The 14,981-nt window shown below is 47.0% G+C and overlaps 1 protein-coding gene across 6 annotated transcripts in view; it reads right to left on the bottom strand.

Moving 5' to 3' along the window:
* Window positions 1-14,981, bottom strand: part of PATJ (PATJ crumbs cell polarity complex component) — a 3,332,662-nt gene that overhangs the window by 2,736,697 nt on the left and 580,984 nt on the right. For 5 of the 6 annotated variants that reach the window (XM_069642041.1, XM_069642043.1, XM_069642045.1 and 2 more), the window contains exon 13: window positions 5,513-5,557. The exons of the other annotated variant lie outside the window; for it this stretch is intronic. In XM_069642041.1, coding sequence (XP_069498142.1) covers window positions 5,513-5,557 — 45 coding nt within the window. The remainder of the gene's footprint in view (window positions 1-5,512; window positions 5,558-14,981) is intronic. 6 annotated transcript variants of the gene reach the window in all.

Here is a 14,981-nt window from a genome sequence, read left to right on the forward strand (position 1 = left end):
AGCCACTACCATTCCTCAATACCTGTCACAAGCAGATGCAGCTTCACTTGGCATTGTACAATGGGCAATTCCCCCCCTCCCACACACGTCGCTGTCACTTAGCTACAATACTCCACCTCCCTCCATTAATATTATCCGCTACCAGCAGTCCGATTTTCCCTACTTGCGCCAACACCATCTTCACCAATCCCCATGCCATTAATCAGACAATCGACACAACCATTTGTCTCCAATTCCTTCCACCTTTTGGCATCTCCTAACACCGCTGCAGCACCAATTTATTTCCACTTCCCCTCATCCAGCATACTTTCACCCATGATAAAATCGAAGGCTTTTTGGAACAGATGATTGGCCCCAGATTTGTATATTTTACTAAAATATCTGGGATAGTGATTTACTCATAAACAAATAGGTTTCACGATGGTGTGGGTGAGTGGTGGGGGTGTTGCTGTTGCTGGATGATTTTTACAAAATCAATTAACATTTTGGGAACATAGGCATGGCCAGAGTTTTATACATGACACAAACGTCTGAAACTGCTTCACGCATGCACTCCATGAGCGTATGATGTGCACTCGGCTAGGTGCTCATTTAGTATGTCTCTACACCCCACCCTAAGGTTCCATGAGTTAATATCCATGCTAGAATATCGCAATACAAAAATATCGCCATATTTTTGCGGTGATATTGACCCATGGAGCCTGCGGGAGACAACCCCGCAACCTCTGCATTTTTTTAAAATGTGCGGGGGTCACCCCCGCAACCCCCGTTCCCACAAATTATCCCCCCCAAAAAAATATCACCTATGGCGAGACAAACGGCCATATGTATGGTGATATTTTTGGTGGGGATATTTTGTAGGGATAGCCATCCTAACAGTAAAATGACTGTAAGCTGTCAATGTCACACATTCTTATACCATTGATTGCAGTTGCTGAAGTGGGGTAGTCTGCACCTGGCTTCTCTAGCAAGATCCTAGGTAAATTGATAGAGGTTTTGTGACGTGCAGATTAGCGAGGTAACCGAAAAAGGTTCAGAGTGCTTGTGGGCGAGTAACTTCTAATGCCTGGTGTGAGAAACCTGAAGGTGTCTCGCCCGCTAGTCCCCGGGGATCGGTCGTCCAGGTGGCCAGGACACAGCCATCGCTTGTGAATCTAATTTCTGGTGGTGGATTAGTGTGGGAGGATCACCTGGATGAGGGGTCTTCGGGGAGTGGAAGTGGGACACCAGAGGGTGAAATGCGGTATCCCCCCCTTCCTTCTAACCCCTTTTCCCCATCCTACCACGTAGGATACCTAGGAACTCAACCCCCCCCACCCTCCCTTTTGCCAACACGAACACTTTCTCACAGACAGTTCACCATGAGAGACAACAGACTAATGCCAGAGTCGTATACCTGACAGGTCGCAACACTATGGTCAGGCAAGGGCAATCAATTACGAATTACACACACCTGACTTCCAGCATACTTCCCCACATGGATAAAAGGTGGACCACGAAAGCATACTCTGAGCGAGGCAAAACACATGAGGAAACAGCAGTTCCAAGATGGCAGTTTAATACAAGGAGAAAGACGGCGAGACCAGAGAGGGTTGCACAGAGGGAAGTGCCCATTACCTGTAAAGACCGTTACTTTTGTGAGCCTTGGTAAGTAAGAAACCAAAGACCAGGAACTAAGGCTGATCAAACCTGCACAGCGTGTCGGAGGTACCTTATGCTCTCCTCCGTCGATAACCAAGGCGCGGATGAACGCTTGCTGCTGTGGTATTGTCCTTGGCTCCTACAACAAAGCGGCTTCAGAAACGAAAACACAGCCAGTGAGTCAGAGAGACCGATACCAAACCAGCTTGTGTTTTGAAGCAAGGTTCCAATCGGCAATATTGTATAGAGAGAACAGTGCATGAGGCGTTTGGGATGAGCAACGTGAATATAATTGGAAGACAAAGGAAGTAGTTGAACTTTATAATTAAACTTTAGGAGGTCAAGAAAAGATACCATAGACAGAGTGGTCCGGTGCCACATGGGTGCTCATTCGAAAGTCTCTGTTAGGTATCCAACTGGTGAGGAGAGAAAGAAATATGGAGATCGAAGTGGTCATGCAACGGGTCAAGCTAAACCCTGTGTACATTTGAAAGTCTTCAATAGTTGAATGTATGTCACAATTGTTACGAGCACAGCTGATGAAGACTAACTGAACAAATCAAAGGCATCTGAGCCCGACAGAGGAGGATCCGGGTTGAGCCAAGAGTGACCCGAAAAAGAACCTTGTTTTGAAAAGGATCTGAGCCCGGCTGAGGGAGATCCAGGGCAAACAACCTAAATAAAGTGGAAAAAACAAAAACAACGTTTGCGTGTTATTTTGGTACAGCAGGTCCTTTGCGTCAAGAGACTTGCAAGAAGTAAAGAGACTTGGACACAGAAGGTCCTGAACTGGGAAAATGGAACTGTATCCTTGTGCCGCAGAAGCTAGAGTATGTGCTTTTCTCAAGTGATCCACTTTGCCCCGTGCAGAAAACATGGGGAAGGGAGGTCCACGGCCGGAGAATCCCGACATATTTTGTGAACACTTCTTTCATTTTCATGAACATTACCCCACATGATTTGTAAATTAGTGGTAAGGATTAGGAATAGTTTTTTTTCAGTACAGTATAGGCCCTTTTATTTTGACAAGATTCCACTAGGATTCCATCATTATTATTTGATGGTCAAAGCTCGCTCCCATCTGTAGATTTAGGTTTAGATAGGCGTTTATCACACCCTTGTGCAAATTCAATGAACACCCTTGAACTATGGTCACTTGTGTTTGTCTTACTGTGATACCACGCCTTCTTTAAAACTGGCTTGTACGATGCAACATGAAATGTTTACATTATGCAGGCTGTATTTCATTTAAGAAAGATAGTCTTGTTACGAAAACTAAAAGCCAGGAGCTGTTGCTGAAGTGGTCAGACACAAAAACCTCATTTAGGAAAAGTTAGCTTCAGCTAAACGTAGCACATTGGCATGGAGACTTCAGGTGTTGCTGCACTACTTGGATAAGGTACGAAAGGAACAAGCTACAATTGGCCTCTTTGCAAGTGGGCTCCAAGGTAGTAGTACATGTTCTGAGGGAAAAATGGATTGAATTTTGTGGATTATTTTAGTTGGGGTAGGGAGTGTGTGATTGGGAAGTGATGTGGCACAGGAACGCAGATAGGGTCTCATAAGAGTACTCTCTAGCACGTTTTAAAGTTTTGAGCTATTTCAATCATTGAAACTTTTTATCTGTTGGTCAATGACCTCACCGATTTTTATACTGCATGTTGTGTTAAATACCCAACTTTGTTTTAATAAGGTAGCCTGAAGACATGAGGTGCATATCTCAATTTGTTTTTTGCCCCTTCCTATAAGTTCTCATGTTATTCTAGAGAAAAGTATCAAAAAAACTATCTTTCAGAGTATGAACTGAGCATTGGACAAGCCAGTAGCCCAGGAATTCGAGAAGACGTGGAGTTTCCGCAGTCAACCTAACATCCCCCCAGAACCTGAAGCAGCCACCTTCAATGTAGTCAAATGTCCAAAGAACTTTCCCTGGGACAAAAGCACGCAGCACCACATTTATTAACATTTTGAAAAATATACTTCACCTAGCAGTGCCTCCAACATGAACTATGTTGATCTCAAATTCAAGTGGTGCACGGTTAAGAGGACTGTTATTAAAGTTAGAGGTTCCAAATCAAACAACCATTTTACGTATGTTGAACATGCTCATTGCTCAATATATGCCCTTATTAATAAATATAAAGAAAAGAAGATCTCGATGGTGAACTTGTACAAATGATTATTCAAGACTTGTAGCCTTTGAGCATTGCAGAAAATGTAGGATGTTGGTATTTTGTATGGTAGCTGAATTGTAACTATGGATATCCCTTCAAGGAGTGTTCTGACTTATTATATTACACAAAAAATGCTAATATTTCTGAAAGGTGACATGCTTTAAGAGTCGGGTAAGGTAGATATTAACAACAAAATGTAACTGGTACCTGTAACAGCGCCTCTATGCCTCAAGGTTTTTGAGCGCTATACCAATGCAAAAATAAATAAGATAATCTTATATTGCCATTTGATATGTGGTGTAAAAACTATTTGATAAAAAGAAAACACTTCATTAAACAATGTGCATTTTGAATATCTTGACATCATGTAACTTAATGTTAAAGATAACAAATACAATTGTATTCTTTCAAAACAAATTTAATGCAAAGATAATTTCTGTATTCAAAAGCCATGTTGTATGAAAACATGCAGACATATAAACCATATTTTAATAAGCTGTAAGGAGATTATGGAAAGTGTAGAATACGTTATGTTGATTGAATTCCATTTGTCGATGGTCCTTCACTTTATAAAATTATAATTTCCAGTAAGAGTTACACAAATAGCATTTTTTTCTTTTTACATGTAACCCCGAAATAGTCCGCTTAGTTTAAACTCTGGTTATACAGATGATGTGTTTTTATGTAGGGCCCAGCTCCCTTGAAACAAGGAATGCAAGTGTCTGCTTTTTGTAAAACAGAACCTATTGTTAAATCAACAACTAAGCAATTAAAAATTGAAGGACACAGCTGTGTGTACTCAAATCATAAGGCTTGTATATAAAATAAGAAAAATAAGCTAAATGTGTTTGAAATTCAGGATGGTCATAGGCATACACAAACCTTGATCCTTAACCTGAAAGAGCAAGGAGGCCCCACAAAATGTGCATCTGTCCATAAGAAGGTTTTTGTTTTGAAGAAAGCAGTTATCTTTGTTAAAACTAGGGACTCTAGAAACATGTGTTCATAATTAAGTGTCTGAATTATACAGAAAAATATTCATTCAGAAATGGATTTCAAGTGAAAAACATGAAATTAAATACATTAGCGCTAATTTTGTAACCCTTTACGCAATGAAAAAACCCAAGGCCCCCTGTCACACGCATATAAGGAGTATATATTACCACATACATTATTAATACATTTGTATATATTAATTACTGTCATACATGTCGTTAAAGAAATATGAAGGATGTCTCTGAATTTAGAATTTTCTTGCAAATCTGAATATATAGTCCTTATTAATGGTGCATGTCTAAACAAGAAATCATAATTAAAAGACATATTTCTGTCCAATTTAATCAGATAATTTCTGAGGGGAGGGCTAACAGTTAAATAGATACTATTTTGACATATAAAATACATTGAGCCAATCTAAGCAAAAATGATTATAGTAAGTATAAGTGAAGGGAACCTCTCACATGCACTGTCCAATTCAAAATGGTTCACTGGGTATTGAAAGTTAAACACACATGAAGAAAAAAAGAGCAGCAACAGTTAAAACATGTCTGATAGGACAAGAGCCGATTGGAGTTCCACTTGGATTAGGAGGATGGAATTTTTCAGAGGAAGCTGAATGCAGAAGGCTTTCCCAAGACAGAACTATTTTGCCTCAGAGGGATTTGGGAGCAGGGGTAGAGAAAGAAAGAAGAGCTTACCCAGCGGTGTTGCTTGAGCTGTTGATGCCCTTACTTTTACTGGACCTTTAAAATATAATAAAAAGTGATTTCAAGAACCCTAGAGCATTTAGATAAATATTCAAGAATTAATTCAATCCCAGATAGCAATTGAAAGTATTTTTTGGCAACCACGTTTACAAGGTATGTTACTAAATGAGGGCTGGGCCTTCAAATTAAGTATATTTTAAATAGATTTCCCTAGAATACAAAATATTGCAGGGTAGATTAGTCTCTCACAGTAACCAATTATTATTGGAGGGAAGTATACAGTCTTGTATATCAGTGAGATAATTGGTTGGGTTTCTCCTCTGTAGACAAGCTGATTGAATTTATGTGGAATATTCAAATTACTTACCCCAGCATTGAAAGTTAGGGAATCACCGTTAATTTCATGATTTCATATTTTAAATATGACAACACATTCAGATTAAAAACAACATGCTTCTCATTCCAGATTTCGAGGTGGGGTTGTCATCGTAGAAGGGTTCTGCATCCTGCAGCTCTCCAGAAGTTTTGGACTACTACTCCCACGACCCATCCACATGGACTATGCTAGCTAGGGCTGGTTGTAGTTGCAGTCAAAAACATCTGGCATGCCAAAGGTAGCTGACCCCTTTTGTTGGGCGATATTTCTGCATAAAAAGAATCAAACATTACAAATGTAGATATAGTCCATAGATTGAAGAAATAACAGTGGCCATCACGTGCTTATGATGTGTACTTCATATTTGACTGGTGTGCCGAATCCCTTGGTATTGTCATTTCTCCCAGCAGGGGGACCATTCCCGTGGGGCCAGGCAGGTGAGGCAGCTACCCGATAGTCCCCCTGGGGGTGGTATTCATGGCAGGATCCAAAGGGAGGAGACCCCCTCCACCAGAGAAGGGAAGACTATCAAGGGAGAACGCAGTATGTCAACCACCATGCCGCCTTTCAATGCTCACTCAACAACTTGGATAGGGCCTAAGCACTTCCACCTTTTACGTCTCATCTTTCTTCTGATAGTTACTTTATGCATAGTAACCCTGTCAATCAAGTAGACAATACTGTGATGAAGAAGAGTGAGGGAAGAATAAGACTAGATGGCCCCCGAAATACTGACATGAAGAGCAGGGCAATGAAGAGCCCTTTGCGGAACCAAGACAACATACTACCTATCCGGACTTTGAAAGACAGCTCACCATAAAAACTGACAAAGGACTCTCCTCAGAGTCAGTCCTGCCCCAGAGGAGCATCTAGCTGGGGAGCGAAGCCGCACAGGGAGAACACGCTGCAGACCCAGACATCGAGAAGGCCTAGTGCAGCGAGGGCTCACCTGAAGGATCCAGTGGCAGGAAGGAAGTCATCCACGGGGTCCAGGTGAGGCCTAGCATATGGTGAGAAACCCGCATGGCAGAGCTGCCGAAAGCTAAGAGCAGACCGAGAGAGCCCAGACGACACCAGAGAAGCTTGCCAGTATTCCCGAGGACCGGGACACTCACGGACCAAGTTTGAAGGTAAGCAGAGGGGGACTGGGAAGGCACTGGGAAATCCAAGATAAACTTTCAGCCCTCAAATATGTAACAGAGTCATACTCTTCTATAGGCAATCAGATCATAAATGATTTTGACTTAAAGACACTGATGTATTCATTATTCCCAGGCACAGTGGCTGTGCTCCAATATATGTCCCTCACTAATGGAGAATGCGGCCATCGGCTCCCATTTGGGACAAATATTTATGATCGGATTACCTATATAAGACTACGACTCATTACATTACGAGACTCTTTAGCCGTATTAAAAAGGCGAACACCAGGCATCCACCTTGCCTTGAAAAAGAGGCCGTTTGTGTCAAAACATGTGTAGGCTGAAAAGGAAAATCTCTGTTACATATTTTGAAGGCTGAAAAATGTGATACATATGAACCAAAGCGCGTCTCATCCAGCTTTCCGGTATATTTGTGTTGACTATAACCAATCGATAATTGAGTCTGTCATTGTACCCAAACTCATTTTTAGGCTAGCGCAATTACCCAGAGCCACACTCATTTTGTTTTTCTAATTGTTTGAGGTGCGAGTGGGGCCTCAAGACTCTGGTGGTGCAGCCATCGTTACCTTACTTCAGGACACCTAGCGTCCTGAAGTAAGGTAAGTCGGATCTACTCACCCCTTTTTTACTGACAGTATAATAAGTGCAAGCCTGTTGTGGCATATGTCAGTGGGTACTAAGGCAAGTACTGTGAGTGGGCAGAGGCTGAAGGCGATTGGGTGTGGGAGGCCAAGGCCCAGGAGGACACAATGTCCTTGGCCACCAATCTCAGTAACTGTGAGGTTTAGCAGAGGAGGGATGAAGGGAAGGAGGAGGTGAAAAGGAAGGTCTTGAGGAGCATCTGGAATTTGAAGAGATCCGCAGAGGAAGGGGGACGCTGTTCTATAGGGGGGAGCCTGCTGAGGAAAGAGATCAGCCACCAGCTTGCTGTTTAGCGCTTGACACACAGAGAGCTGGTGCCGCAAGAACGTAAAGATCTGGAGGGAGAGTATTTAGTGAGAGCAAGTTGTAGATAGCGTGGTCCAGAACCCAGACAGCCTTATGGATGATGCAGAGGGATTTGAATTTGATCTTTGCAGCAACCAGGAGCCAGTGGAGAGTTTTTTGCGCAGAAGAGGTGTGGTCCATTGGCTTGAGGCCAAGGATTCTGGATTAGCTGGAGGGGTCGAGAGGAAGAGGGTAGATTAAGGAAGAGGTTATTGCAGTAGTCTAGCATAGAGAGGACCAGAGCTCTAGAAACATTGAGCTTCTGGGGGAAGTGAGGAAAAGAAGCATTCCTTTGAGGAGATAGAGTTGAAATTGGGCCATCTTGTCAAGGCTCAGAAGTGAGGGAGAATGGAAAAATAAGAGTCGAAGATGACTCCCAGATTTTCGGCTTCAGATGAAGGAGAAGGGGGGGAGCCCATGGAAGATGGCCAGAGTGAGGGGAAGAAAGAGCAGAGGCGTAGGCAGGGTAGGGCCTGAGGGACAAGGCCCACCCAAAATCTGTAAATGCCCACTCAGCAGCGTTGTGTGGGTATTTAGAGATATTTTTTTGTCCGTGCAGTGGGCCCAACTACATTAGCATCAGGCCCCATTTGCTAGACAATCCTGGCTACGCCTCTGAGAAAGAGGGAGCAGGAGTTCCAAAGGGAAGTGTGAAAAACCCAAGGGTACTCCCCACCCCCCCTTCTGCCAAGCTGAGTGGAAAGCTCGGGGAAGAATGGCAAAAGAGGAGACTACCATTAGGCGAGACAGGGTGTTCCCCCTCTATTCTAATGTCCTTGTCCGATGTCCCCTCAGCTTTCGCAGGATACCGTCGTTTTACATCAACCTCATCCCAACTACGTCCTTTTCTGAATGCAGAACCATCCCTACATATAGCAATAGGAAATTCCCCACTTACTATGCCCAATTCCCCTGTCCCAGACATAACTAAAACATTCTTTGAAAGAGTCATTATATTTGAAACCCTTTCGGACTCATTTTCCAACAAATTTCTCAAAACACAAAAATCCCATAATCCTCACCCTTTCTACCCTACTGACATGACAGACTAGGAAGAACAAACCCGGAGCAATGAGGATTAACCATGGGAACTCATGGCCCACCACCATTTTGTCCCATTAACAAAATGTCCCAAGCAGGATCAGGCACTCCACCCCAATCATCCACACCTGCAACCCATTGTCTTTCCCCACCTGGATAAAAGGCAACTCTGAGCAAGGCGGTGCACATGAAGGAGCCGTTTGTCCAGAAAGGCGGTTAACCAGGCAGAGAAACGCAAGAGGCCAGAGAATCAGGGCAGAGGGCCTGCAAGCGAAATCCCCTTGTCAGAAAGTGAGAATTCAAAGACGCCAAGAAGGTTATTCAAGCCAGCCCAGCGGAAAGCAATTGTGTCCAGTGCCACAAGCCTAATAGCTGCCCTCCTGGGTGAACGTCAGAGTTGGGGAGGTAACATCAGAACAAGAACCATGGTCTTGACTCCAGAGGGAAAGCCGCAAAAGTGACAAGTCTCCCATTGCAACCGGTGAGTCCAGCAAAGGAGATGAAAGCCCGGTTTGTTTAAGAGCGGAGTGCTTGCAACAGTGTATCAGGAATTGAAAGTTGGGCAGAGTAACAGCGGAACCAGAGTGAAGCCAGACATAGTAACCGAGTGGTCAGGTGAAGGGGAACCCACCCAGTTGAGAGTCTTGGTGAAATGTTTATTGAACTTTGAAAAGAGAGAAAGAAAGCATTTTAAATTGAATGACCTTACGCGCCCAACTGAGGTAAGCCAAATAAAGTGTTTAAAAATGAATGACGGCTCGCGCCGACTGAGGGAAGCCAAAGAAAGTGTAAAGTGGAATTGTTTGATCCCAACGGAGGAGAACGAAAGTGAAAGTGACTGTATTTAGGAAACTACGAATACCGGAGTACTAGCAAAAGCGTGGGGAAGGGACATTGTAGGCTTCAGCCCGAGCGAGGGGAGCCCTTCATGAACTATTGCAAGATGGAAGAGAATTGTTTTGTGAACCCAAAGAGACTCTGAAGGACAGAGCAGGCTGCCGAAGTGCTCGTCAAGCAGAGTGTGTCCAAGTACCAGTGTTACACCCTAAACCCATGTGCCATACAAACATTGATTTTCCTTTAAGAAACCCGTTTACCTGTACACATTTTTGTATTTAGAGTTAAGGTTTGGCAATAGTTTTTTTTTTAGTATAGGCCCATTTATTTTGACAACACTAGGGTGGCGTTATTGTTTGATGGTCGTAGCTTGCTCCCATCTTTATATTTAGGTTTAGATAGGCGTTTTTCTAGCTCAAACAAGTGTGTAAGTTCATTAAACACCCTTTCACTGTGATCACTTGTGTATCTTCACTACTTTGATACTATGCCTTCCTTACAGAAGAATCTCTGTCTTACTGGCGTTGAGGCAGAGATCATTGGAAATGCACCAGGAATAGGCAGTCAGGAATGATGGAGAAATAACATTTACTCACCGTAGTGACTAACGTACTCCATAGTCCATAGACCCCTTTCCTCCATACTGTATGAGCGTCCGTCGCGAGGGACCAGAGACAGAACCTTTTTCACCAGAGAAAATATTCCCCTTTAAATTTAGAGGTGCGCAGCGGCGCTGACCTGGGAGCATGCGCTTGCCTGACTCCGCCCCAGACACCACTCCTCAGTCCCCATTGACGCATCGACAATGCTAGGCATCGCCTAATGACACCAGTATTATTAGGGGGAGGATGGAGGGACGCATGGAGGAAAGGGGACTATGGGCTAAGAGTATGTTAGTCACTACAGTGAACAACTGTTAATTACTCTTACGTCCCGTCCCCTTTCCTCCATACTGTATGGGCGATTACAAGTGAACGTAGGCCCAGGCTGGAGAGCAGCCCCTCCTTAAGAACACAGGTTTCTTAGAACTGCCTGCCCGAATGCCGCGTCTGACCCAGAGGCGGCATCCAAACAGTAGTGTTTACAGAAAGACAAAGGGGTGGCCCAGGAAGCCACCCTGTGGATGACCTGCCAGGGCATATGCCATTGGAACGCGATGGCTGTGGCCTTGGCTCTGACCGCATGGGCATGTAAGTTGGCTGGCACAGGTTTATGCTGCCCCTCATAAGCCTCCTTGATGGCCGCACTCATCCCCTTGCTATGGAGGCCTTGGAAAACCGGCCTTGACCCGACCCGAAAGTGATAAACAAGGCATCCGCTATTGCCTCGTTAAGATGGAAGGAGGACGTCACCTTGGATAGGAAAGCAGGGTGCATCCACAGGACGACTTTGTCCCTGTGAAAAGCGGTGTAGGGTTCTGAAGTCACCAGAACCTGGATCTCCCTGACCCTGCGAGCTGAGGAGAGGCCCACGAGCAGAGCTGTCTTTATGGTGACCAGCCTGATGTCTGCGGACGCCCTAGGCTCAAGAGGTTTGTGCGCCGAGGCGCCCAACACAGCATTAAGGTCCCACACCAGGTGTGGCTTCTTTACAGGCGTGTAAAGCCTGTGGAGGCCAGCCAGATGTCACTTGACCATCTAACTCTTATATTGACTCCTAGTAGCCTTGCTTCTAGCGCCCTGCATGATCTCTAGGTTAGCCTGAGATAGGCTTAAGCATTTTAGCATGACCTGCTCAGGAGCGACACTGTGAGGGCTAGCTTGTGAGGAGCAGGGTGGAGTACCCTGCTCCCCTGCTGGGCCAGGAGAGGTGGTGGGCCCAGCAGTAGGTGAATGGGTGGTCTGTCTGAACGGCTGAGGGGCCCGGAGAACCATGGTCTGACCGGCCACCAGGGAGCTATCAAATGATGCTGTGGGCCAGGATTCCTTTATCTTGCAGATGACCCTATGGACTAGGGGTGTAGGCCTATGCCAACATGTCGCTCCACTAGATCTGGAATGAGACGCCCAGGGAGCCGGAGACCAGCCCCTGCCAGGGAGCAAAATGTTGGCATTTCCTGTCATCCCGAGAGGCAAGAAGATCCACCCGGGGAAGCCCCCACCTGAGGAAGATCTCCTTTAGTACCAGGTCGTTCAATCGCCACTCGTAATTGTCCGTCCCCAGTCTGCTGAGCCTGTATGCTTCCAGGTTGGATTCCCCCAGGTGGTGGACAGCCATGAGGTAAATGTTCTCCAGAGCCAATTCCCACATGCCGACTGCTAGGTTGCACAACGAAGGGGATCTGGTGCTCCCCCGCTTGTTGACATAGTACATAGTGGTGGAGTTGTCTGTCTGGATAAGAACTGTCTTGCCCTCGGGAAGAGGGAGAAAGGCTGTGAGAGCCAACCATATGACCTTCAAGTCCATAGTAACTGCGACCTGAGGGCCCGGCTGCCGGAAGGCCTTTCCCTGCCTCAGGTTGAAGTCCATGGACCCCCAGAGGAGAAAGCATGGAATGCTGACTGGCTCCACTTGGGAGCCCTTCTCCTGATTCCATGAGGCTGCAAAGTGCAGCTGTAATTTCTGCCTCCCGATTCTTGTGTGGGGCATGGCCAAAATGACTGCTGCCCTAAGACCCAGTAAGGGTTGGTGCCACCAGGCCGAGGTCGTGGGCCTGGAGAGGAAGTGAGATGTAGCTCTCTTGATGGCCGCAATCTTGTCCTCCAAGGGAAAGACTCTCACAGAGCTTGAGTCCCAGATGAGGCCCACGGTGGTCAGGATCTGTGTGGGCTGCAGATGAGACTTCTTGAGTGTGATAGTGAACCCCAGGTCGTGGAGTGTGTTCATCAATGCGGAGGCAGTATGCTGAAGCGATTCCGGAGAGGTGGCCCGGACGAGCCAGTCATCCAGGTATGGGTAGGTGTGGTGGCCCTGGGCCCTGAGGAGGGCTGCCACAGCATTCATCAACCTGGTAAATACCCTGGGAGCCGAGTTGGGGCCGAAGGGTAGCACCTTGTATTGCAAATGGAAGCCCATGATCCTGAAGCGCAGTAAGGAACGACGCGGCTGCCAAATCAGGACGTGTAGGTAAGCGTCCTTCAGATCCAGGGAGCACATCCAGGTTCTCCTGTCCAGCGTTTCCGCAATAAGAGCTGGCATAACCATCTTGAATTTTTGCGGAGGGAGAGATTGAAGGTGGACAGGTCCAAGACAACTCTCCGGCCAGCCGGGTTCTTCTTCTGTATGGTGAAAATCCTGGAATAAAAGTCCAAGCCTCGCTGGGAGGTTGCGACTTCTTCCACAGCTTGGCTCTCAACGAGGGACCGGATCTCCGTCAGTAGAGTTGCATTCCCAATCTGTGGGAAGAGGAGGGGAGTAGGGAAGAGAGGAAGGTGCCGGTAGGGGATACCCCATGGAGGCTACAGAGAGAATCCAGGAGTCCAAATAATTCTGGGGCTGAAATTGCACGTGAAAGGCAAGCTTCCCCCGACCTCCCCCGAGACACGTGGACTGTCATGACATTTTTCCCCTCTGAGGCTGTTGCAAAGGAGTGGGGATTGGAAAAAACCTTACCACCCTCTTTTGTTGTTTTCTCTGATGCGGACTGAGAACGGTCCGGTTGTCTGGACCTCCGTTCTTGGAAGCCTCGGAATCCGCCAAATGCCCACCCCTTCTCGGAGCGTTGCTACGACTGGGTGAGGCCTTGGGCGTGGCTTTTGTAAGAATAAAGACTTTGTGGTTTGCAAGCTGTTCTTTTTATCTATTCCCTCATCCGTGGTGGAGTGGAAGAGGTCACTGCCTTCCAAGGGAAGTTCCAATATGCGCTCCTGGACACCGGGATTAAAATTTGTCACCCGGAGCCATGCCGTCCTTCTCAGATCCGTGGCAATGCAGATGGCCCGGGAAGAAGTATCGAAGTGGGCCACGGTGGACTCCATAATGTCCTGCGCTACCAGCCTAGAAACTCCTAGTCCCGCCTTCAAGCGTGCTTGGCTTTGTGCTGGAAATTCTAGGAGGAAGTTCGCGACAGAGCCCTTGGTTAGTGGCTGCAAACATGGCATCTGCGATGGCCAGCCACCCGTGCAAGAAGGCGTTTGAGTACAGCTTCTTTCCGTACACCTCCAAGATCTTCTCCTCCTTGCCTAGCAACGTCAAGGACGAGGTAGCCGAGGAAGATTGAGGCTTGGAATAGAGTGACACTGCATCTATCACTGCGGTTGAGGATGCGCTGAAAGCAAGTGTGTCTCCCCCCCTCCATCTGCCTGTACTTGGTGTTGGGGCGCCGATTGACTGGCTGGGCTTAGTGTGGCTTGAGCCACCCCTTCCTGGCCAGGGAAACTAAGTCTCTTTCTGCATCGGGAACCCCGTTTTGGTAGAGGGTCTTAGGGTGAGGACTTCTGCTAAGACACCCCCGCCCCCCCCCCCAATCAGGCTGCTCTGCCTCGGGCTAAAGAAGGCCTGAATACTCTGTCAAAGCTGCAAGGCATTCGTGGAAGGCCCTGGCTGAAGATGGCTTGTCCGGATCCTCCTCGTCTGTGGCCGCCAGGCTGGGGGGTCCGGAGTTGGTGGAGGAGTGATGGGCGATGTGGTCTGCAGAGTGGAGACCGGAGCCAGTGGCCGCTACGGAGGCTGGTGTGGAACTGCCTGTACTGAGGGAGGCAGGGAAGCCGGAATCGGAGGAGCCGACTGGGGAAGCGGCGTCTGCGCTGAGGCCTGTGGCACCGGAGCCAGTGGAGGAATGACTATGGGTGCCGGTGAGGTGACCTGATGGAGCGCGTCCCTGATGGCATCCCGGAGGATGGCCCCCCCATCTGGGGAGTTCACATCAGCCCTAGGAACCTTTTGAAGAACCTGTCTTCGGAGGCTGAAAGGTGGCAGGTGATATTGACAGAGTGGCCAAGGGCAGCTGGGGCCGGGGCACACTCTGCCTGGGGTGCAGGGGAAATCTGCCCTGCACGGCTGATGGAAAAACTGTAGGCCACGCACCTGGCTGACACCAGTCCCACCTTGTGACTCTTTCCCTCACCCACTCCGCAAGAGGGTGTATCGGATGAGCGTCATCTTGTCTGGTGTGGCA

Source organism: Ambystoma mexicanum, chromosome 1q (genome assembly GCF_040938575.1).
Source record: "Ambystoma mexicanum isolate Mex_15411 chromosome 1q, UKY_AmexF1_1, whole genome shotgun sequence".
NCBI lineage: Eukaryota > Metazoa > Chordata > Amphibia > Caudata > Ambystomatidae > Ambystoma > Ambystoma mexicanum.